At 39.5% G+C, this 26,762-nt stretch overlaps 1 protein-coding gene across 1 annotated transcript in view; it reads left to right on the forward strand.

Moving 5' to 3' along the window:
• LOC121281537 (nuclear receptor subfamily 6 group A member 1) overlaps positions 1-26,762 on the forward strand; it is a 170,652-nt gene that overhangs the window by 143,375 nt on the left and 515 nt on the right. Inside the window, exons 6-8 of the mRNA XM_041194486.1 lie at positions 4,125-4,379; positions 11,394-11,515; positions 25,087-25,239. Coding sequence (XP_041050420.1) covers positions 4,125-4,379; positions 11,394-11,515; positions 25,087-25,239 — 530 coding nt within the window. The remainder of the gene's footprint in view (positions 1-4,124; positions 4,380-11,393; positions 11,516-25,086; positions 25,240-26,762) is intronic.

Consider the following 26,762-nt stretch of genomic DNA (forward strand, 5'->3'; position numbering starts at 1 on the left):
TCTGTCTGTCACACCCTCCTATCCCTGACCGCTGACCAAATCAGAAGACCCTATCCTAAGCTCTGTGACTGCCTCCTGTTACACAGTGTCCAGGTAACTTTCTGCCTCCCTGATGTGTTGCAGTGTCCACAGCTCAGCCTCCAGCCCACTGACTGAGTCAAAGATCCTCAAGCTGCAGACACTTACTGCGGACATGCTTGCCCGGAATCACACTGGTGTCCAGGAGTTCCCAAATTCCACAGTTGCAACACATCACCTAACCTGTCATTTTTAATAAGTGTTAATTAATTTATAATCTTTCTCGATTAATTTATAATTAATAAACCCTACCGCTCTAAATAAGTTTTATTACCGATAGTAAAGTTTACTAGTACCAATAAAACCTTACAATTACTAAAAGATTACACAAGTTTTGAAAATAAATTAGCAAAAACTTACCAATCACTTATGTGATGTCACTGAATTTCTTTCTACAACATAGTTAGCTCTTTATGAATTCTCCACTGCTCTCGTGCTGTTTTATGAAATAATGGGAAAAAATAATAAATTCCTTGATTAAGATCATGAAATAATCATATTGTTTTTGTGATATGGAATTTTCAAATATATTGATTCACATAAATATTGAGTTTATTTTCGAGAGCCAAATAAGACTATGTATATGTTTCAACACATGCGAATCTCCATTGAAATTGTCATTTTTGTAATTCTTGCAACTGCACAAAAAATATTAAATGAGACCATGAGCATGTTCCTCAAATAGATTTTCATTAAGAGAACACATCCAATTACAAGGAGGCATAGTATAAAATAAAGGTTAGGGGTTACAGGAGAAGAGAATGTGGAGACTGTGGGGGGTGGGGGGGCGGCGGTAATTGAGGGAGAGAGACAGAACAGCAGGGAGACACACAACTGGTGAGGACAGTGTGATGAGAGAGGGGTTTTCACTGGTGTACTGGTTTTAGTAAAATTAACAACAGGTGAACTGGTTCCAGCTGAAGTTGGCTGAAAGGTACTGGTGTCAATTCAGCAACTGGAAATCCCTACTGGATTTCTGATGAGTCCAGTTGAATTACCAGGTAATCGTTCACCTCTACTCTAATCCAGCTGTGACGAGTTCAAACCCAGTTCTCATCAGTTATGACCAGTTCAATCTTGAACTGGTTATAGCTCGCACTTAGAATTCTAAAGCTACACAAAGTGGTCTTAGCAACAGATTAATACATTCTGCGCCACATTGCATCTGTGTTTATCAAATAACATATCATCTGATTTACTGTGAGCAATACCACAAACATTTTTGCTAAATAATAAGAATGGCACATGTGTGTGCATTTCCTGTCCTCCATTCTTCAGGAATTGGGCTTCTCTATCACAGCCCAGTATAGGAAAAATTAAGCTAATTTTAAGCACCTCCCTTGCAGTTTATAGGCTCCTTTGAAAAGTTCTTCCAATGACCTTCAAAAAAAAATGGAGAAGTTTAAAAACTGCCTTTGGAAATGTGTATTCATGGATTCCCCTACCAGCACAAAATGCTTAAAATGATGCAAAAGTTCCCAGTTCCTAGATTGAAGCTTTAAGAGCAAACAATTTTAAGATATTCAGTTGTTCTGAGCTGCTGTGAGTCCCACATGATATTCTGCAGCACCCCCATGCTCCAGATTTACCTTGCTGTTGATCAGGTGGTATTTGGCCTGTCGAATATTGCACCATTCTGAATCCAGCAAGCTGCATCAGGTGATTTTATTTTGGGTGCAATTTTTTATTATTAGGTGATTTCTGTTAATTATTTCTAGAAAGTCCATAGCAGCAGCAACATACTTTCAGCAAGCTACTTGTTTTACTAGATTCCCTCTGTTTTCTTGTTCAATGATGACATTTGGGGTGGGATGCATTTCAGATGTTTAAAGGTAACTAACATTGATTCCAGTTTTTTTTCTGAGCACTCTGACTCTAGAGATGATTCTCCTGGTTGATCCTGTGCTACCTTCTGGACTTGAAGTTTTCCTTGTATCTTGATTACCAAACTAGATACTTCGGTATTGCTGAAAAAAGTGCCATGTCTAAGCTTTTCATCTTGCGCTCATCAGGACACTCACAAGATACCAATATAAGGAGGAAAACAACAGTTTATACTGTATCTGAAGAGAGTGCTGATTGATTGGCAAGCCATGGAGAATGCACCACTGATGGTGACTGACAGTTAACTGCCAAGCATTGTTTGAAATTTAAACCAGGCAATGTGCTAAGAATTACACACAACCAATTTAAGATTCAGTTGGGCTCACAATGTGGTGCATTTGAGTACACTGGAAGCTACATATATTAATACACAGGGCCCTGTTCTTTGCAGACAGAAAGAACATGTACACACATTGCGCCTGTTTCAGCTAAGCTAAATAAGTGACAGCCATTTGCTGACTCATTCCTCAGGGCAATGCCTTGACCAATCAGGGTCAAGCTGCCTGGTTTAAATTTCAAACAATGCTTGTCAGTTAACTGTAAGTTACCATCAATGGTGCATTCTCCATGGCAATGCCATTTGCCAACGAATCACCACTCTCTTCACGTATAAAGTATAAATTGTTGTTTTTCCCCTATATTGGTATCCTTGCGAGTGTCCTGATGAGTGCAAGACAATAAGCTTAGATATCTCTTTTTCAGCAATACTCAAGCTCTGTACTACCAAACAGCATACTAGATCTAGTATATTGTGACCAAAACATTGCAGTTTAAGCACCTTTGCAATGATTTGCATATAACTGTTTTCACTATATACTGCAAAAGTGATTAAACTTCAATAACATAATTCAGTTGATGATAACTCCAAAATAGGGACCAAAGATCTTTGACCGCAACAACTACTGGCCTTTTTTTAGTGCTCATTATATACGCACAGGCTTCTCAGAGTGCTTTACAAAGTTGTTGGTAGTGGTTAGACAGGATGGAGGAAAGGAAGGGGATCAAGAGGGGCCAAAAACATAATCAGAGTTAAGGAGCCTTTTAAAGGCTGAGGGGGAAGTGACAAAGTGGAAATAGTGACAAAGGGAGTTGCAGAAAGAGAATATATAGCAATTGTATGAGTAGCCACTTATGAAATAGAGGAAGAGGGTAGAAATATAGTTGATTAGTGCCAGCAGAGAAATGTGTGCGTGCTAAAAAAGAGCAGAGAAGATTGTTGATGTGGAGATGGCAAAGCCCTGGCGGGATTTGAAGATGACCGTAGCTAATTCCTTTTGGAAAGAATCTTAGACACATATCTTGTTATGAAAATATCATTTTGGGACTAATTGCAAACATAACTGGTGAATTACTCCAAAGAACATTATAGTCTTTTCAATCATTTGGTCAATAATAGGTTTTAACAGTAATTTTTAAAATAAAATTAAAATAGAAGGTGTTAGAAATACTTAGCAAGTCTGGCAGCATCTGTGGAGAAAGAAACAGAGTTAACATTTCAGATTGTGATCTTTCATCAGAACTGGGAAAAGTTAGAAATGTGATAGCTCTTAAAAAGACAAAATGGGGGAGGCTGGGGGGAAAAAACAAAAGGGAAGGTCTATGATAGGTCAGAAGACCAGAGACATTAAATGACAAAAGAATTGGTGCAAATAACCAAAGGGTGTGGTGATGGAGCAAGTAAAGAAACAAAAGATGGGTCCAGAGGAGATGTAAATGGCAGAATAATGAACAACTGCCATCCAAAAGCAAAAACAAGAACGACAAGGTTAAGACTTGAAACCTGCAAAGAAAAGGAGACTAAATGGGGGAATGGGGCTGGCGGCAAAGATTATAGTCTAATATTGTTGAACTTGTTGTTGAGTCCAGAAGGGCTATAAAGTGCTTTTGATTTTGTTTTATATATGATGACCTGTTTGTGATAATTTGCCTCTCTTAAAAGCTTAAATAAATTATTGAGAATCCAAGATGCACATTGTAACTGGCCTCTTAGAAAGTATAGGTATGATTTGCTAAATGTCCTTTTCATATTTCATGCATATGTTTTTAATCAAAATTATTTTACTACCATTTCTGCAACCAACTTCTTAAAGATATATTTAAACAAATTCATTTGAACTTGTGTGCTTGCCCAAAAAAAGTTGTAATATCTGTGTTTTTAACAGGTATAAGGTAACTCAGGCTGAGCTCTTTGCTTTACTTTGCCGGCTGGCAGATGAGTTACTTTTCAGGCAAATTGGCTGGATCAAAAAATTGCCATTCTTCTGTGAATTATCAATCAAAGACTACACCTGCCTGCTAAGCTCCACCTGGCAAGAACTTATCCTCCTATCTTCCCTCACTGTCTATGACCGACAGATTTTTGGAGATCTTGCTGATGTGACTTCAAAGTATGCACCATCTGATGATGAACTCCAAAGGTGAGACAAATAACATAGAATGCTTATTTCGTACCATTTGATAATTTATTTTACGCTGCAGTTATGCAGCGACTTTTGTATCACGTGAACTGATTTGGGTGAACATCAGTGTAAATGTGGTATTATAATCGAGCTTGTTACAATTTGTTATCCCAAGCGCGCTAAACCTAAATGGCTCAACACCCTCTAGACAGTCAACTCTTGGGCTTCACACTGGGTAGTGTATGACCTAGTATGGAGTGAAGCCAGATTTAAAAATTGTTGGTAGTCAATTAGATGTGCTGGGTGCTTGATAGGTTTAATAGGTTTTTCAGTGTTAATCCCAACATTTTTTTTTAAAAAAGGCACTGGGAACTGGAGCTTTGCTCAGAGCAATATAACTTCATTCTTACTGGCCGTACCTTGAAACTCTCCAGCTGGCGGCTATCACTGTCTATCTTAATTTATATCCAACATGTTTATTTTAATGCACAGCTGATGTGTAAGCATTTGTTGATCAATTATGAATATCTCTTGCTGCCATTCTCCTGAAAATGCAACCAACATCCATTATCATTTGATAGGCTTTATGTTTTCTTCATCAGTTCATATGGTCTCACCAATTATCTTACAAATGAAATTCCAATATTCACCTCCAATGTAAAAACTGCATTGAAGAATTTTGGTGTTCATTTTTGTGCTAAAGACTGTTGAGTACTGGTACCATATCCCTGGAGGCTCTGTTGGAATTTTAATTTCACTTTTAGACAAGATGCACGAATAAGCTTGTTATTAGATTATTTTACTCTAGTCTATGAGGTCTTCTCTCTTTTAACAGTATTTCTTGTTTCTCTCTGTTTTATTGTTAGTTATGGTAATGGCTTCTTTGATACTTTATAAAGTTTGTTGTCACCTAGCCGGTGCTTAGTTTAGACCATCTTCCCTCTTTTTTCAGTGCTTGTTAGTATTCTGCACTATGTATCTTGGCCCTTCACCTAGAATGAAGTAAATATCCTTTTAAAAAAATAGCCATTTGTCCATGACATTGGTTACTTTTTCCCTTAAGTATAATAAATATAGCACCAACTATTCCTGATTACTTGCATTAGTGAGATACTAAAAAAAGGACATTACAAATTTATCAAAAAAGTTTGAAGAGAATTTTAGGTTGGTATTGATGCTAAAATCACTGCTAGAAAAACATACAATTAATATAGCTTATATAGGATGATAAAATTTTTGTTTCTCCATTGTATTGAAGGTTAGAAGTAAATCTAACAAATACATCCTCTTCAGTTTGAAACAATTATGTTACACAATATTTTGGTATTTTTGTAAGATATTCTTCAATTAGGCTACCCTTTGGCACCTAGTACATGTGGTATTAATGTGGTATTGATTCTTGTTTAAGAAAGCTGTTTTTCCAGGTTTTCCCCAACAAAGAGTTCATTTTCTTTGTTAAGGACTAACAAAATTAGTTATTTCTTTGGAGGGAGGGAAATTGAATGGGAAGGATGTAGGGAAGAACTTCCATCTGATTTTAACTGCCTGCCTGCTCCATTTCCGCTACACAGGTAGAATTAAAATGGTCTCTTGTGTTTGAATAGAGAACTTCGATACATACTGTTTAAAATTACCTGTTCAACTACAAAAGAATGAATGGAGAAAGGTGTGGGGCAGAAGTGAGGAGAACATCAATCTCACTAGAACCAGAATGAGTTACAAGGGCATATGTTTTGTTGGGCTTTAGCAAATTTACTGTAAAGTTTATAGAACAAAATGGCATACTCACAATTTATAATTACAACAGAATTGTTTGGTTAAAAGTCATAAAATGCAAGTACAGTTGTGAATGGGCTTGTTTAAAAATGTGCACTTTTAAAATTAAGGATCTTTTAACTTAATGTTTTATGCAGTGGCCACCATGTTAAAGAATACTATCTTAGGTAGAGCATCCCACAAGATATACAAGTACAACACTTGCAGCTTCAGTTTCTAGGTTGTGACCTATGCCTTGCATTTATGTATTAAGTAAGGCAAGTACCAACATGCTGAAGAAAAGAATGTCATAGGATCACCCAAACTTTCAACTTTGGCAGTTTGTAAAACACAAGATACTGGATAATTGGCCACCCGCTAATCACCCTGTCTGACTTTCCTTTCCATTGACTTCAGTTTTATTCTTTTGCTTTGCAAAGGCTCTTCCTCTTGGTTCCACAAGGATACTTTGGGATTCCTTGCCGAGGACTTTCTCCATTGGTCCTTGGTGACGATCTGATCACCTGCAAATTTCTACCCTTGTCCTCCGGCATTGACATCATACCTGCCAACTACAGGAAGAAAGAGTCAGCGTTAAGGCATTCAGATGTTGGGAAAGTCCTGGGACTGGCAGCAAGGTCCCATGACACGTGGAGCAGATTTATTTTCCTCAGCCTGCAGTTCGCTGAGAGGGGAATGAACAAACTTTGTACAGGCAGCCTTAGCTTCTGCTGTTAGCATGCCTGATTTTTTTTCTCTCTGGCTCTGAATCTAGTTGACTTCAAAACTCAAGATCATCATTGTAGTATCATGTTCCCATGCATGGGGGCTCTGCTTAAAAACTGCCCATTCTCAGCCTATTCAAAGTGGCTGCTGAAACCTTTTTCAAATCATTAGAAATGTTTCATGTTTCCAGCATCACTTACTCTTGTTTAATTTTTACCAGCATGTTTTCCAGAAATTGAAATTATTATGTTTTTGTTAGCTTGGGCAGTGTAGAGAGTTAGTGTACAGAATCTGGAGGCAGACACCCTCGTTGTATTTAAAATCTGTTCCCCCAATGAGTAAGATGACATTTTCACAGAATAGTTTAAATTTCAAAACACACATTTTTGAATGTTTAATGCTTGTGTGAAAGTTAATTAAATATCGAAGGTTACTATCCTGCTGTTTTGTTTTACTTCGGTGCCACACCCTCTTCATTGAGCAACTGAGGGGGCCACACCCCACCCCACCCCACGCCCCAACACTCGGCAGTTCTCACCCGCCCCCAGACTTTTACTCCAGGGTCACCAAATCTGAGGGACTAAAATGGGGTCACACCAGGAAAAAGCTTGGGAAGCACTGTTCAAGGTCTCTAGTTTTGGGGTGAGAGTGGTGGGGTGTAAGTCTGACGAATTGTGTCTGACAATGCCTGCCCAGAGTTAGAGTAGTTGCTTACCCTTGGGATTATAGTGAAGATGATGCTACTCTCTGTACTGCTTTGTGATATACAGCAAATAAAAGCATAGGCAATTTATGGTACGGAAGGAAGCCATTTGCCTAATCGTATCTATGTGGCTGAAAAAGAGCTATCCAGCCTAATGCTACTTTCTGCACCTCTTGGTCTGTAACCCAGTAGGATACAGTACTTCAAGTGCACATCCAAGTGCTTTTTTTAAATACAATTAGGCTGTCTGCCTCCAAGACCAGTTCCGGCAGAGAGTTCCAGACTCCCTGGTTGAAAATATTTCTCCACAATTCCTCTCTAATCCTTCTGCCATTTGTTTGAAATCTGTTCCCCCATGTTATTGACCCCTTTGTTGAGGGAAACAGGTCCTTCATTTCCACTTTATCTTGGCCGCTCATAATTTTGTACGCCTCAATTAAATTTCCCCTCAGCCTCCTCAGTTCCAAAGAAAACAACTGCAGTCTGTCTTTTCTCATAGCTAAGATTCTCCACTTCTGGCAAAATCCACATTAACCTCCCCTGTACACTCTCCAGTGAGATCACATCCTTCCTGTAATGCAGTAACCAGGGGAAGGATTTTCCCAGCAGGGGTGGGGGGGGGGGGCTCGCCAACGCGTCAAATGATGTCGGGCAGAACTCCCGACATCGCCGCGCCCCATTTAAATTTTACGGTAGGCGGGGACGCAACAAAATCAGCTGTGCGCCCGCCGACCCGTCAATGGCCAATTGAAGCCATTGACAGAGTCATTTAGCTAATTAATGAACCTGCCCTTCCAACCTTAAGGTTGGCGGGCAGGCCAGGAGCCCCGGCGAGAATTAGAAAAAGCATGAAACCTCATCCGCAGGCGGGATGAGGTTTCATCTTTTAAATTTTATTAAAGTTTTTGTAAAAATTGTGGATATGTCCCAACTCATGTAACAGTGTCACATGAGGGGACATGTCAGGACTTTTTTTTTTCTATTTTTAATATTTGTCACAGAACAGCCGATCTCCCCTAGGTAGCACTTAGCCTCAGGGAGATGAGTGCGCTCTTTCGTGTGTAAGTGCGAAAGAGTGCACTCTCAATTTAGGGATTTACCCCACCCCCGGCCTGCACAGGGGGTGCATAGTGCTTCCGTGTGGGTGTCATGCTGGGCTGGCCTTAATTGGCCTGCCCATGTAAAATGGTGCCGCGCCTCTGTTTTGGGGGTGCCGATCAGAGGCATGCAAATTCAACTTCGCCCCTGACAAGGGGAAAATCCTGCCCCAGGAGTGTACAGAGCACTATAGTAGTTTCCTAACAGGTGTTTTATATAGTCTAGTGTAACCTCCCCACTCTTACATTCAATGCTTCAGCTAATAGGTATCCCCTATGCCTTCTTAACCATCTTATCCTTCTACCTCCAGGGATAGGTGAACATTGAATCCAAGGAATCTCTGCTCCTCTACACTTCTCAGTATTACCTTGCCTTGATTGCCCTCCCCAAGTGCATCACCTCACACTTCTCTGGATTTAATTCCATTTGTCACTTTTCTGCTCGCCTGGCCAGTACAATGATATCTTAGCCTACAGATTTTTCCTTACAATCAACCACATAGTCAATTTTTGTGTCATCTTAATCATCTCCCTATTACGTCCAAATAATTGATATATACCATGACCCCTGTGAAACCCCACTGGAAACAGCCTTCTTGTCACAAAACACCTGCTGACAATCATCTTTTGCTTCCTGGCACTAAGCCAAATTCAGATCCACCTTGCCATTTTCCCTATAGCCATATGGTAGCATCACTTGGAGAATATCAAATTATCAATGACTATTATGGTATGTTCAGTGCTGGTGTTTAACTGAATGAAAAAATATACTATTGTGAAAATATTGCTATAGACAACCTTGTGACATTCAAATGCCTAAGTATTGGAATGTTCAACTAGCAACTCTAGGGCCACTATGACGCTCTATTCTAATTTGTTGCTCAAAATCCAGATTGCTTAGACCTATTTATTCCTAATAGTTGTTATTTGCTTGTTTGTTCTCTTTGAAATTTATGGGCTTTGTGATTTGGAAGAGGCTGTTTTAGCATTGTCTTATTGGTGGATAAATTCCACATGCGAACAGCAAGACCTGTACAATTAGCTGTTTGAAGTAACTGTAAATAATAAAAATTAGTTTAATTGCAATAAGTAAACTATAGCACAAGAATATTTGAAGCTAGAAAATTTCAAACTTTCTCAAAAATTGTGAAATTAAAAAAAAAATTAGGACATATTCTAAGCAATCATATTCAAGATTTACAGAATATAAATTACTATTCTGTAGCTACAATTTATTGTTTTACAATCTAAAGCATATGAAATGTTTTTTACTTACTCCAGTATGTCAAATTTATTAAGGATTTTTATCAAGGAGGAATGATTTATTTTTATGTTCCATTCAAAGTTGTGTGTGTTAAGTGGAAATTTCTGCCATTTTAAATTCTGTCTGTCTTCCATCACTAATTTGAACTAGATTTATGTCTTCTGTTATTTTCTTATCAAATTTTGGAAGTTTTAAAAATTTGATTTAAGGTTAGCTGCATTATTCTAACACACAAAATGTGAATTGCTGCTGGTTTGGGGGCAGTTGCACCATTCAGTGACAATCTCAAGCTTGGCACTAATGAGTTCTTATTTCAATCTGCTCGCGAGTAATTTTATACATGAACAACTGCTTGGCATCTTTAATGTGTATTCATGTCCACCTTATTTGCCTCCTACATTGAGGCAAGAATATTTATTGCAGTTAGGCTTGACTTTCTAGCTGATCGGTACCCTGCTGCCTTAGCAAACCACCTGGACTCATATAATTGGCATCCTGTCTTGCAGAATGATGTCATTAAAATGTTGGCTTTGAAACCTTGCAAAGAAAAACTTAGGAAAATCATATTTAGATAGGAAACAAACTTGGTTTAATGACTTAAATATATTCTGCTAATGAATTCTTAATAGTTTGAAAGTGTAAAAATTGGGAGCTGTGGAGGCCACACTACAGTAAGTTTTGCTCAGCAAGAGAGGCATGCTTTGTCTATTGTAAGGGAGGAATATACACAAAAAACAAGGAAGTAATAATCATGGAGATTGGCAGGAAGTAATTCTCAATGTTAGAAATTCATAGAAGTGACAAGTGTTCAGCGAAAGCTAACAAATGTTCCAAATTCATTACAAACAATGGGAGGATTTTCAATTCATTCTTTAAAAAGTGTGTGTATGTGCAGCTTTGCACCTGCAGCCTCTATGATATAGAAATAACTCGAAGTACATTTTGGTGATTGTTTTTGTGTTTACGAACACAATTTTTATAACGGCTAATGCAGTGCCCTTGCAAAGTCAAACGTAATGCAAAATTGCAATTCTGATTCAGCCACTGCAGACAGCATTGCAGCTGTTAAAATAAACCCATTAGGTGTTATAAACCTGTTTCACTATAATAGGCTAAATGTTTAATATATTATCAATGCACATTACAATTCCCATCACTGACATAATGGCCTCTACTAACTCCTCCACGACAGAGAGGTTAAAAATTTTAAAACCAGGAACATGTCCCCAGCCTGCTGACTAGGCACCTGTTACTGTTATGAAGACAGGTCTTGTGTCAGGCAAATGTCTCTCTCTCAAATAAGAGCATTATCTCTATTAAAGTGCATTTGAACAGTAAATTTTGAGAGAAAAGTAACTGGGATGTATAAATGAATATAAGATATATACTTTATAACATTTGATTTGCTTGTAATAAATCTCAAATATACATTTGTTTTAATAAGTACGATGTATACCTTAACTAGAATCATGATTTTTCTCTCGTAGATTCAGTGAAGAGGGAATGGAAGTCATGGAACGACTAATCTATCTCTTTAGAAAATTTCAACAGCTGAAGGTCAGCAATGAGGAGTATGTGTGCATGAAAGCCATCAACTTTCTTAATCAAGGTATAATGAGCTTTATATGATTATATTTTTGGTTACCTTTTACTCTTCCTGTTTCTTTCAAATTCTGAGCTTTTAATTTTTCTTAAGCCCTAAATACAATGGAGTCAATTTTACCTGTTCTAACCAATCTTCAGTGGAAATGAAAATCAAATAGGTTTTGAAACTGGCTGCTTTCTGTTTCTCACTCAGCAGGAGCAGTTAAAGTCAACCCCAGTAGTTCTATTTTAAGGTACTAGTGTTGGTTGTCCAGTCAAGCATTCCTGGTGAGAAACATTGGTCACAAAATCAGGAACAGAGAGCTTGCAATTTCCCAACCAGCACCCCCTTCAAAAACCATTCGGACACTACAAATAATATGCAGGATACACAAAGCACAGTTGAGACTATCAGTGAATAGTCGTGGCAGTAATAATTGTGGTGGTGCTTCAACAAAAAAAAGAGCTCAGTTCTGTTTCTATCCCTATTACCTGAGAATTTGAATGCCTCTGCTATTAGGAATGTGGACATCACTCAAAGGAAAAAGTGTTTACATGTAATTTGGCTAAGTAACACAACATTATTCTTCATGATTTGATTCATGGGTCTTCACTCGATGCTGCACATGAGTCATGCACCTAGCTGACCACAAGAAAAAGACGTAGCCATTTTGGATTCCAACAACTCATCCGCAACAGATAAATGCTTTAGTTGACTCCAATCCTTAATGACTTATACAAATGCATTTAATACTCCTGTTTTAAAGACCTGACCACTAATATCTGAATCCACATTCCGTACAAAGATAATACTAGAAAATGCTGGAAATACTCAGCAGGTCTGTGGAGCATCTGTGGAGAGAGAAGTAGAGTTAACTTTCAGTTGTGACTTTTCTTCAATTTTTTTTCAGATTTCTGGCATTGCAGTACTTTGCTGGGTCCAGTGGGTCCATCTAATTCTCATTTCTCAGACAGTAGCTATAATTACTTTGTAATTGTTTATTACTCATGCACAGGAGATCTATTTGTGAAGAAGGTGCAATTGGAGCTGTATTATTGGAGTTTATATTGGAGTAGATGATGTGGGTTTTTGATTTGTGTATTCAGGCATATCTGAGGTTGTACTTAAGTTAAAATACATCATTCAGAATTTTCATATCCTTACAGATAAACATAATTGTATTACAAATAGAAAGAGTTATGATAAACTTGCCAAAATTTGTGGAGGTAATTCCATCTTACTGCCCCCAGATCTTGAAGAGTTTGAGGGAGGTGAAGGTTGGAGGATTTTCTCCTTAAGGGAATGCTGCTGTTGAATCTACTTTTCCTTTGCGTTATCTCAATGCATTTAAAACATTTGTTTACCATACAAAGTTTTTTCAGTGTTGGATCTAGTTTTTAAATAACTAATAATTTCCTTGCTTACTTGTCATCTGTGACTTCAAAATTGAAAAACATTCTAATCATTACATTTTCTAACAAAATATTTAGTTCCTTCTCTGTAAACTCAATTTTTGCTTTAGTTTATACATTCTTCTGCCTAAGTTTCTAGACAAAATTGTTGCATGTGCCCTATGGTGGTAAGGATTATTTTACCTCGTTCATTTCTGATTTTGAGCTGTGATTATTGGTTGGGTTATACATTAGATTCTCCCGATAAAATTGAGTCTGTTGTAAGCAGTTGATGCTGCAAAATAAAATGCAGGATAATTTTGTTTCTCCTATCTGATAGTGTCTAACATACATCCAACCTGCCCTCTGGAGAATAATCCTTATGTTATGAATTGGCATTCATGAGAAATTCCTATCCATAATATGTCTATACTAATAGAATAACTGATGGTACACAGTGAAATACATGAAAATAAATTGAGTGGTTTACTTGCATCCTGATGCTGTAATATATTTTTACTGCTTGCAAGTCAGTCATAATTTCACTGGCATGGAAATGAAAAGTACTTCTGAATTACTGGTGATGATCATGACCCCTTGTGAACTGAAGTCCCTATGACAAGCACCACAGTCAAAGCCCAAATCTCAGTAGACCACACATGAGTTATAATCTGGATAAAAGGTCATGGTTGAGGCATTCTAGTCCTCAAAACAGGTGGTTTATGCACAACTTATGGCACTAGTATTACAAAGTTGAGCAATAACAGGAGCAGTTTTTGTGTTCTTGCATATGACTTTAATTTACAGTGAGTTCACGTTATAGGTTACATGTAATATTTTTATTGCATCTTTTGCATTAGCTTGTTGTGAAAGCATATGGTACTTAAAAAAAATCTTTAGTGTTATATTTTTAAGCCAAAATCAGAATTTCATAACACACATGAACAGAGTACTAGCAAGTTTTGTTATATGGGTACTCCAAATGACTTCAAAGATAATTATAATTGACTCAGTAGCTATTGGCACTGTGTAATACTGATCAATACATACAAGAAAAGTGCAAGACTTGATTATCTGGGCTGTGCTGAGAAACTAATATTGCTTAGGATAGTGATAGGGACATTAAAAATGGCTTCAGAATCTCTGAATTACGGAGAAAAATCTGCCAGATTGCTGCTTTTAGTTTGTTTCCAGTGGGTATAAATGTGTGTCAGTTGGGGGTAGAATCTAGCTTGACTGTGATGCCTCGCAACTAAAGAGCTTGTTCAACACTGATTTTATATAACAAATTTTACATAACAAATGCCTACTCTGGCAAAGTACCAGTTGGTACCTGTAGAATCATAACCCAGAAAGCATACTCCAAAAGTGAGAGGTAAAACTTTGAGGGGGTAAAATAATTGTAATAGTTTAAATTAAGGTCATCAGTACCACAAGTGAAAGGAGATGAAACTTTGTTAAAATCAGTATAATGAAGAGGAGAGAAAATGCAATACATCCTATTACTGATCTTTCCTTTTGCAAGTCATCCCTCGTGGTGCATAAAAATCGGGGCTCAACTTTCAACAGTGTGCTGTCGGAGTTTATCCTTAGCATTAGAATACAGTATGATTTTTAACCTGGGGCAAGAGTTCAGCATAGTGGGGAGTGAGGCTGGAGACAAGTTGATACCGCTGCACCAGCAATCGACCTAGGTGATTTTAATTTATGTGCCTCATTTCATTTTTAAATTTGGGTTTCTACCAACCCTGGTGTGCTTGTTGAGATGGTTAGTAAGCACGAGCGGGAAATGTTGCAGCAGCAAGTTCCTGCTGGGACATGAGGAGATGGCCTTGGCGTAAGGTGTATTCCAGGTGATCATAGTCAATTGAAGGAGAAGAGTAGCTCAGGTAAGAAAATATCCAAAGAATATTTGTAAGGCTGATAGGAACATTCCTGTTCCTCCTGGCCTATAAGGAAATATTCATAAAAATTAAACGTTTTTACTTATCTGGGCCTCTTGTGGCCCTGAACCCCTCATGGCACAGTCTTCAAACATGGTCAGCACTATGCACGACTCACACCCTGGGGTAAAAGTAGCATTAGGGTCCAGTTAATATCTTTAGACCACAACTTTTGAATACGCATGAGGCACAAAACTTCCTGGGACAAGGCCCTCATCACTGCCTAAAATAGGACTGCTGAGAGGTTGGATCAAAAGCCCATTTCTCAAGCATTCAGTATCACTCAAACCACTAAAGAAGACGAAAGATTTAGTATGTATGTTACACTTTTCACATCCATAGGATATCCCAGAGTGTTTTTAAAAATTCAGAAATCATAACTATATACTGAGGGAGTTTTCCTTGTGGGTCAGGAAACACAAGAGTGCTCCTCCAAACCTTATAAGAAAACCTCTGGCTTTCCTTACCCTCCATTATCCTCTCCATCCTCCTACTATGATCAGCTCCAGACACCAAACCACTTAGATTATGCCACAGATCATTCCCCGGGGTCTCTGACAGGGCCCTTCTGTGCTCACGCTTGCTGCCTGGGTAGCAATTGCCACTTAGTTCATGTGGGTGTCTGACCTCACACATGTAAATGATTCCCAGAGTTAAAATTTCTCCAGACTTCAAACAATGCTGTCATTGCCACCCCCAAATTCCCGACACACCCCATGTTAAAAAATCAGGACTGGAAAGTTTGTTGCTGCCTCAGAGGGTTGGATTTAACTTTGCAACATTTTAGGGAGCGAGGGATCCGGTCGCACATGGAAAACCCGTAAGTATGTGCAATGCATCTGTCAGTGACTTTTTAACCTAGCCACTGTGTTACCTACATAATTGCTGGGTTTCCCGACCAATTAGTGTGAGTGGACATGGTTTTAATTTCATATTTATAGGGTCGTCCCAACCATGCAGTTTGATGGAGTTTTGAGCTGAGAGCACAATGGAAGGAATTGGCAGAATGGAGTCCAGATGTTCTAAGTTTGCGCCTCATTTTAGAGATGCATTTGAGGGTATGCTGCTGGTGACTGTAAGGGCCCTCCAGGGTAGTATTCTTACCTACTGATGGGAGGAAGAAGTCTGCTAGTGGAACACAAAATCTGGAGCTGGAGATTGTCCATGAGGTCAGCAGCAGGACTGTCATGCCACAATTATAGATTCAATGCTGAAAACAGTTTAATGACCCATGTAGGGCAGGAAAGGTGAGTACAGTGGCAATCTCACCTACATCCTGATGTGCACATCACCCAACCCCCTCACTCTGCCTCTTGAACCTACTCCAGCACATCACTTCTTATGTCACTGACCCCATCCTTCTCTGTCTATGCACTTTCTCACGTCTGTATCTGATCATCCACCATTAACACTCGCTCTTATTCTTTATGCCAGTGTCATGCTTCTGTCCCAGAATCACCCTCAAAAGGTTCTCCATCTGCTCAATACATACTATTACACTCACTCATAGATCTCTTCTTTCCCTCCTTGCAGGAGAAGAGAGCACAGAATGAGGAAGAGACAGTACTGGAGGTGGCACTTCAGCCATCTCGCAAATGATAGCTGTAAAGAAAGAGACGCTGGACATCAGTGGAGTCTCGGTGTATCTGGCCAGTGGAGATGAGCAGATGAAGGCCTACAACTACCTAGTGACAGAATTAAATATCAGACAGCCACATGGAATACAAAATTGACTCATGTTGACATGTTGTCAGCAGTGAGTGAAATATGCTCATAAGCAAAATGATCACTTCAAACATTGTTACCTTGACAGTTCTAATCTCCCACAGGGCCTTCAATCATCCCACAGGATGTTGTCCAGGAGGATGATGAAGACTCCTTAGAGGAAGTCACTAGACTATGCACCAGCTCAGATATTTACACTTCATTGGGACCGGTAAGGCAAGATAGTGGGTTTTTCACCTGGCAACACAAGTGAATTGGAAAAGATTATGTATTAGGGAAAGCAGTTGAGAGTCCACATCTGAGACTGCAGGATGCTGCAAGCTCTGCTCAGCTGGATACAGATGCTGTACCTTGTGTGGAGTATCAATGAACAGGATACTTCTGGAGCAACAGCGAAGAATGTACACCATACTGATAGGCCTTATATCCTGACTGTGCACACTTGCAGACAGATGGAAGGGCCTGTCTCAATCATGACTGGCATGATGTTACAGGTCTTTGTGATGATTCTTCATCCCTGGAAAAAATAATGAAAGGCATGGAGCATCAAACAAATGCTTGCAGGCCTTCATAAATGGCTTGCACACTGAGTGCCACCATTAGTAGGTCAAATTATCCCCTGGCCTTGGCCACTGATCGGCAGCTAAGTGTTCCTCAGTTCATTTCTAGAAGAGAAGAACAGGTGGGCCATGAGATGGATGATGTTGACCCTCAGGAGCTCTAAAGCCCAGAAGCCATCACCTGAGAGCATCTCAGCAATCAGGCCAAGGATCTGAGCAGCCTGTCTCTTCCTCTGATGCCACTGAGGTTGCACCATGTAGAAGTATTAAGAACAGAAAGAGTAAAGATATGCAGTTGCACAGAGGTGTTCCCTGTGTTGCAGTGGCAAGTTTATGTTTTATTTTTGAGCCTCATAAATATTATTTCTTTCTGCTACTTTCTCATCCATTTTTAGTTGCGGACTGGCAAGTGGACTTTTCATTGTGATGAATGGTAAGATATAAATTGATGCTTAGCAATAGGGTCTGTGAAAGGGATGTTTGGTTGTTTGTAGGACTGCATCATGTTAGTGTCATAGGGGAGCATAGTGCTTTTTGCATGTGATTGTCAGATGAGTGGACTGGTGTAACCTATGTGAGCCTCACAATTGTGAGGGCATCCTGGGTAGCAGTGAGTGCTGTTGCTGTTGTATTGGCAGCATCTCCTCCTCTTCCTTCTCAGAAGAGGCTCTGTGTCCTGTGCCTTGTTCCTCCTGCAGGTCCAAACCTTGTTGCTGTGCAATGTTGTGCAAAACGCAACACGCCTTGACCATTCTGGAGACCCTGGCTGTTGCATACTGAAGGATGCTTCTAGATCTGTCCAGGCACCTGCAGTGTATCTTCAGCATGCCGATGGCTTGCTCACGACACATCTAATTTTAACCATATCACTCCTGGGCCTCATTGGTTGGGTTCCTCACGGGTGTCATTAGCTATATTTTAATTGGGTATCCCAGTCTCCAGGCAGCCAGCCAGTAAGACTGCTTCAGGGTGCAAAGAGATCAAGGAGTGTGGATTGGCACAGAATGAAAACTTGATGGTAGCTGGCTGGAAATCTCACATGCGCCTGCAAAATGATCTTTGTAGTTGTATGCCAGTGTACATTGATGAAATGGGGGTCCTTGTGATTGATGAGTAGTCATGGATGACCACGTGATGCCTTAATTTCCAAATATGTGCAGCCAGTGATGCACTGCACCTATGGGAAGCCAGCCAGAGCCAGAAACCCCAGCACCCACTCATTCTGACTAATGCCCTCACAGGGAAAGTTGACATAATTGCTCCCCCTGACAATTAATGGGGAGATGGTAGTGTAGTGGTAATGTCACTAGTCTAGTAGTCCAGAGGCCCAGGCTAATGTTCTGGGAAAATGGGGTCAAATCCCACTACAGCAGCTGGTGAAATTTAAATTGAATTAATAAACCTGGAATATAAAACTAGCATCAGTAATGGTGACCACGAAACTATATAAATTGGTGTAAAAACCCAAATGATTCACTCCATTAAAGAAGGAAATCTGCCATCCTTACCTGGTCTGGTCTGCATGTGACTCCAGACCCACAGCAATGTGGTTGAATCTCAACTGCCCTCCGAAATGGCCTAGCTACTCAGTTCAAGGGCATTTAGGGATGAGCAATAAATGCTGGCTTTGCCAATGACACATTAAAGAATAAGTAAATAAAAAAAAATATATCCCCAACAGCAAGATCCTGCAAATATCTCCAGCAGAGCCCGGAGGATCAGAGGCAAAGAAACTGACGACATTGGTGACTTTGACAGTCATTAGTTAAAGTATGCGCACTGCGTTCACTTAATGACAGGTCTTGCTTCAGCACACTGCAAATCTCTCCCATCACCTGGCATAATAACCTGTTTCAACATGTCAAAGAAACTGCCTTTAAATTAAATCCTGTGTGCTGGGAATCACAAATAAAAACAAAAATTGCTGGAAAGAGCCACAGGTCAGGCAGCATCCATGGTGAGAAGCAGAGTTAATGTTTCAGGTCAATGACCTTTCATCAGAACAAAAGGAAGATAGAAATGCTCTGAAGAAGAGTCATGCAGACTCAAAACGTCAATGTTTCTCCACAGATGCTGTCAGGCCTGCTGAGTTTTTCCAGCATTTTCTGTTCTTGTTTTAGAAATGCAAGAGGTTTTAATCCAGTAGAATGGGGTAGGGGCAGGAAGTACAAAAGGAAAGGTCTGTGATAGGGTGCAGGGCAGGCAAGATTAACAAACAAAAGATTTCCTGATGCAAAAGCCAAAGAGTGTGGTTATGGGTATAGTAAAGAAACAAAGGTTTGTCCAGATCAGATGTGAATGGCTATTTAGCAGCCATTTGAATGCAGCATGAAGGGATAAAGTAAGAAACAAGCCAGCAAAAAAAACCAGAAGATTTTCGAGACAGAGGTTATGATCTAAAGTTGTTGAACTAGAGTCCAGAAGACTGTGGAGTGCTGAGACGAAAGATGAGAAACTTTCTTTGTATTGTGTAGTGGGAATCATGTTATGTGAATTGCGCCTCTCTGCTGATTTCCCCTCTCTCCTATAGAGCTGCAGATCAACTAGCAGCTGGCTGTTGTTGCTCCTGCTATTGCTTATCATCTTGGTCATTGCCTGAGGTCCAAAGTAACAGCATAAGTAGCATAAGTGAAGCTCAACGCAAACTGGAGGAACAGCACCTCATCTTCCAACTAGGCACTTTACAACCTCTGGACTGAATATTGAGTTCAACAATTTTAGATCATGAACTCTCTCCTCCATCCCCACCCCTTTTCCGATTTTCCACCCCACTTTTTTTCCAATAATTTATATAGATTTTTCTTTGCCCACCTATTTCCATTATTTTTAAATGTATTTCCATCCATTGTTTTATCTCTACCTTTTAGACTATTTCAATTCCTTCACCCCACCCCCACTAGGGCTATCTGTATCTTGCTTGTCCTGCTTTCTACCCTTAATTAGCACATTCCTTAGATAATATCACCACCTTCAACACCCCTTTGTCCTTTTGACTATGACATCTTTTGGCTATCTCCACCTATCACTGGCCCTCTATCCAGCTCTACTTGTCCCACCTCCACCCCCTCCCCACTTAAACCAGCTTATATTTCACCTTTCCTATTTTTACTTAGTTCTGTTGAAGAGTCATAAGGACTTGAAACATTAACTGTGTTCCTCTCCGCAGATGCTGCCAGACCTGCTGAGTTTTTCCAGGTATTTTTATTTTTATTTTTGTTTTGGATTTCCAGCATCCGCAGTTATTTGCCTTTAGCATAAGTAGTACCCTTGCTGACCTGACATATCAGAGCTACACAGAGTGCAGATTGGACATTCAAACCTCCAAGGTGGTAAAAGTAATTCTCAGTGCAAGTTCTATGAACAAAACCTTTCATGCAAGCAGGCAAGAAAGCAGCTGTGAGATGTCAGTACTTACTGGCATATTTCCCTGTCATGTCTTCAGCCGCCTAAATTGCCAGTGTGTTCTCGCTTTGCTTTCTCTGGTGAGTTCCAGGAAGACCAGAAAACCTATAGACCCACAGTTGAATTTCAAAAGCCATGTTAATATTGCTATACTTGAGCAATTAACATATTGAAGTTCACAGCTGGCCTCTCCCGAGGGTGTGTGCGCATACAGCCTAACCCACTGGAGTTAAATGACGGGTTCCAGCCAGCTTCCTGATGCATTTGCATTTTCTAGGACATAACTTCCTACCAGCAACCAAACCCATGTGCTCACCCATGTTAAAATTTCCTCCATAATGTCAGTTTGTACATGATATCACCAGTCGTTAAGTAGGTATATGCAAGTGTATTCTTAATTTTATGATGATTTTGTTACGACCAGGTGAGAAGGGGTGAACTGGCTTCTCTCTGTTCAACCTCCTCAGTTGATCACAACAAAGGTTTAAGTTTCTTTTTCACAAGGAAATGCCTTTTCCGAATCCAATGTATTTTGCTACTTAAGCTGTCAACAATAAGGAGCCAATCAAACAAAGTTTTCTTGAGTCAAAGTGCAAATTTATTAACCACTAAACCCAATGGAAAAAAATAATAAAAACAGAACATCACACACACAGGTATCAGAAATAAAGGAAGTTAGAGTCCAATTTTAAAAAGGTAAAAATAATATATGCTTAAGTATCCTTCGATTGCTCTTGTGGCGTAGTTTTTTAAACTTTGCAGCCAATCTGGATAAGCTGGCTTCATGGATGTGGTCAAGTGTAGATGTTGTTGCAATTATTACGAGATCTCGGTTCACTGGTAGATTTCCAGTAAAGTTGACTTTCAAACTGGGTGATACATTTGTTCCAAAAGAGAGAGAGACTGACAGCTTTCAGCTTGTCTCTTCTGCTGAAGTCTTTCTTGTCATCTCTCTGCAGTGGCTACAGCCTGGCCTGAACTACTTCATCCATTGTGTATTTCCGTGGTGTTTTGGGCGGGTCCATCTGTGGCAGCGTTTGTTTCAATATCCACCACTTCGCATTTTAATGTTTTTTTCTTAGACAGTTGACGAGTTTCAATTGGTCTTTGAATTTTATGAAATGTTTCTCTCTTCCCTCATTTCCTTCAGGGTGATTTGTTTGTTTTTCACCTTCAACTTGGAAGGTGGCCCTGCATTTTAAGTAGTTTGTTCTGTCTCATTTCAAATTGCAACATTTCCAGTCAGTGAAAAGTTGTAAAATCACATTTTCAAAAATAAAGGTGCCTAGCCACATGACAACATATTTGCCTTGATTTAAAATCTTGAAGGGATGAATTAATGCTAATTACGCAGTTAGGAACCTCATGGCCAATCAGGTGAGCATCTGCCATAGCTGCTTTGCTTAATAGAAGCTGGAAGACTTCTCTCTTCATTCCTGCATATTGACCTCTTGAGGTTCTATGTTTGATCCTTCCTCCCTTTCATTTACATGCCTCCCCTCCATGCCATTATTATGCTATGAGTTCACTTTCCAAATTAATTACATTCAGCCTACCAGTGTCCAACTTTCCCTGACTCTAGAACCACCACCTTGCCATCAGACTCCCTAACATTTAAGTTATGAATGAGTGACAATTTTCTTCAGTTTAGCATTGGGAAAATCAAAGTCGATGTTTTTAGCCCTGGCCTTAAACTTCATTCCCTTGCCACAGATTCCAGTAGCCTTTCTAGTTACTAGCTCAGGTTGAAAACGGCCACGCGAAACCTTGGCATGCTGTTCAACCCAGGATTGAGTCTGAAGCTCCACATCCTATCCATCACCGAGATTGCTTACTTCCACCTCCACAATATTGACTCCACAATACAGCCCATCTCCCTCCCAGTGTTACCAAACATTTTGGTGCAAAACATCCAGACTGAATTTCTTAACGCCTTCCTTACCAACTTCCAAAACTCCCTTCATAAACATTCCCAATTCCCTCCATAGGCTTTGATTCCTACCTTTGCAAACTTCTCCAACCTTATGTTTCCTCCTAATTCTTCAATTCTTCAACTCTGGCTTTTGTGCAATCCCAGCTTTGATGGCAGAGCCATTAGCTACCTTGCCAACACTCTGGAACTTCTTTCCTAAACTCATCTGCCTTGCTTCTGGAGCCAAAATAATAAGGTATCTGAAATCATAAGAATCCTTTTCAGAAGATTTTTAATCAGTTGCTGAAGATCTTAATGTGGGTATTCTTTGCTTTCTGGAATCCTATTTTGCTGTTGTGATGTGGAGTTAGACCTTTGAGATGAGGAAAGTTTAGAATAGCTGCACTTATCCTATCCAAGCAAACTTTGGCACTTCAGATCAATGGAGTTTTCCAACCTGGCCAGGCATTAGTTATGTCAGTTTTCTATTGTCAAAGATTGTGAATTGTACTTTTCTGATCTTGAGTTTTATGTTTGCTTTTAATATTCACCTTACAAGTCAAATATTTGAAATCTTTTGTGACTCTCTGCAAGCTTCAGGTATATCCCACATTTTAACACCAAGGGGGAACATTCCTCGAGAAGTCCTCTTGGGCTAGAGAACTCTCATACAGAAATGTATATATCCTTATGTAATTCACTTAAGTTCAGGTCTTTTCACATAGAAAGGCATGTTAACCTACTTAAAATTACAAATAAAAAGATGAGAGTTTATTATTCAAAGTAAGATCTGCTTCTCTCACAGAGACATTTTTCTTTGTTATGGTTTATCGTAGATGGAGGCTGCAAAAAATACTCGCCTTTATTGCGGCTCATCATGTGCACTTGTTCTCTTGAAACAACACCAGTAAAAAATCTTTTTGTTGGTTTCAAATTAGGGATAATCATTATTAATGAAACATGCATACTTATTTAATCACTTATTACTTAATGAACAAAATTGTTAGCCTTGTAATGCTATTGTTTTATTGCTTAAAATTATAAATCTCAGTTAATATTATTCGCTTAGAAATTGGTCATTCGTTAGTAATAGCATTGCAGAAGAACTCCAAATTTTGTCTAATAATGCAAAGAGCAGATAATTTACTGGTGCTTTTATTTATAATTGGTGTTTCTCTTTATATGGGTCTGATAGGGAATACAGTAAGGTTCTTTGACATTGATAGGAATGTTTTCTCTAAATTCAGTGTCACACTGACCCTAATCTGACTTCTAATGTTGGTGCAGCCAGAATTTGTGGTACAAATTATTTGTATCTGTGATGTGTTCGGCTATTTGAGATATTGAGGTGGTGGCTAAATTACTTGTAATTAACAGCCTTATTTTTTTCACATTTTCGCCTTAATTTTATATCAACTTTTTAATTACGTGACTTAGGATAGATTTTTTGGACATGGTAGGGATCCTGCACTTCGGGCTAAAAGTGAGGGTGAACCCAGTTCAGTGGATAGCAAAACCAGGGGCAGCATTTTATTAACAGCAGCCAATTAAGTGGCTGCTACCCAACCAAGAACCGTACCACCGCCCCCCCCCCCCCCCAAAACCACAAACTGCCAGTGCAATCAGAAGGCCAGCAGCTCGTCAGTGCCACCACCAGTAGTGGCCACTGTTGGGATTGCACATGGAGGAAGAGGACACATCGATGGACTAGGCCCTCAAAGTAAGGTAAGTGGGGCCTGGGGGCATCAAGGCCAATCAGCAGAGGTAAGAAGAGGCCCTCAATTGGACACTAAGTGGCTCAACTGGGCTCCAAGCAGGCAGGACTTCTGCCAGCTTTCCTGCTGCTGGAAAAATAGCATGGTAGCAGGAAGGTGTTGGGTACACCACCGCTTTCCCAAACTATTTTGCCAGCCTTTCTGCCTCTGAGCCGATCCCTGAAGGCCCCATAAAATTCCAACCTGAATTTCATTTGCTAAGTAACGTATAGTACTCAAAAACACAGAGCTCAAATCTATGTGGGTTTTGAAAACTGCTGCGAAGGCTTTTAAGAATCTCTTTTTTTTTTAAATTGGCATATAGGTTACTACAGGTAGTACACCTAGATTCTGTTATACCTATATCCAATCTATATTGTATTAGCTGAGCTCAATCAGGATAGTAGTTGGGCACTACAGTTATCTTCAGTGATTCCAAATCAGGAAGAGGAATAATTAGGCAGGATTCCTGATCTTAATCACTACCCAGTAGCTCCTGCTGGAAAAATATTCATGTACAGACACTGAGCAAGGACAAGGTCGGACTTGAAAGTGATGCCTCCCATGGTTGACTAGCCTGCCCACCTTCTTCATCTGGACTTGTACGTGAAGAATGCCCACCTTGATAAGACATGTGGAGGGCTACCAATGACTATGGAACCATACTTAGCAAGAATCAGTGCCTTCAGAAGAACAAGTGAAAAAGGATTGATTTTCAAAGTAAAGTGCTATGAGATACCCAGGGTACTTCACCTCAAAAAATAAGTTTTTATGTAAAATTCCTGAAAGCTGTAACATAGATTGTGAATAATATGGAGTGAAAAGTACATACAGTTAACTAAGTAATTTGTATTCAAAGTTATTCTTGTTCTTGTTAATCAAAATGCTATTTAAATATTTTTGTGCAGATATAGGGGGTCTGACCAATGTGTCTCAATTGGAGCAATTGAACAAGCGTTACTGGTATGTGTGCCAGGATTACACTGAATTCAAGTACCCACACCAGACCAATCGTTTCCCTGAACTTATGATGTGCCTGCCAGAGATACGCTATATAGCAGGTAATCGAAAACTAAATATTTTAATCTAAATTGGCTGCCCTTGATTTATTATTGTACATAACATTGCCCAATGAAATTCTTTCTGCTTTGATGAAAAGTTGTGTACAGAATGAGAATCCCTATTTTCTATTTGTGCTGATTTTCCTGGTAGAAAGGTAGACAGGTAGAGCAGCAATTAACATTTTAGTATACCTGAAGAGAAAAGGATTAGGAAATTACAAATGCATTAGTCAGAATTTTCCAAAGCTGTTTAGATTCAGGAATTGTGGCTTTGGACTTGAAATTTGGAAATGTTTCATCATTATTTAAGTAGGGAAGGAGGGAGACACCAGGTATCTCCAGACTTGTCAATTTAAAAGAAATTGTGGGCAGGTTACTGAAATCTGCCATCAGCAAGCAAAGGCATAGTTTTAACAAAACAACAGTATCTGGTGGAACACTGGATTTACACCTTGCCAATATAACACTGCATTGACGACAGTGGAGAGTAAATTTGGGTGGGATGTAAAACCATGCTGTACTCCATCCCACCATTTTCCCAACTGTTGATTTGGTTTGAAATAGCTCCCAACGTGAGTGAAACTTTGACAAGTATCAGCTGAATACAGAGACGTACATATTAGAAATTAATCTCTGTTGCTGTGACCAAAAGCTGTAAAGCCAATAGTAGCTAATGATAACTTGCTTAATCAGCACAAATTCATTATGAATCAGCACGCAGCATGTGAATTCCCTCAGTGTCTTTGGCCATTATTCTCCTGTAAGCTGATGCTCACAGCCCTGGCTAAGTTTATGCACGGAAATTAGGGAAGGAAACTAATGGCACTAACTGAAATAGTATTTGGCTCCAAGAACCAAATTGGTCAGTGCAAGAAATCTTCTAATTTTTTAGAATGGTACTAAAATCACTGAGCCAGCTGGTGTATAATGTTTCATTATGCTAAGGGACTTGGGATATTTTACTATGTTAAAGTGCTATATGAAGCAAGTTGTTTCTTTCTTTATGAATCAAACAATATAGTGTCAGTAAATGTTTCCTCTCTATTGCTGCAGTAAATGGTTTCAGCCATTAAAAAAAAGGGGGAGAATTTTCTCCGTCAGACAGGCCGGTTGGGCGCGGGCGGGCATGGAGTTGATCGCCGCCCAAGATCGGCTCCATGCTGCCATTTTATGTGGGTGAGCCAATTAAGGCCCGCTCAGTGTGATGCGTGCCCAGAAGTGCTCAGTGCTACCTGTGCGGGCGGGGGGGAAGAGGGAGAGTCAGAGCCTGCGCTTTTTCGCGCATGCGTGCAATAGAGTGCAGAAATCTCCCCGAGGCACAGAGCTGCCTCAGGGAGATTAACTTTAGTTTTAAAGTGGGAAAAATTTTTTCAAAAATTATTCAGACATTGTCCCCTCATGTGACAGTATTACATGAGCTGGGACATGTTTATGAGTTTTCATTAAAAATGTATTTAATTAATAACACCTTCATAAAACCTCATCCCGCTTGTGGATGAGGTTTCATGAAAAACGTGAAGGCC

Source organism: Carcharodon carcharias, chromosome 8 (assembly GCF_017639515.1).
Source record: "Carcharodon carcharias isolate sCarCar2 chromosome 8, sCarCar2.pri, whole genome shotgun sequence".
NCBI lineage: Eukaryota > Metazoa > Chordata > Chondrichthyes > Lamniformes > Lamnidae > Carcharodon > Carcharodon carcharias.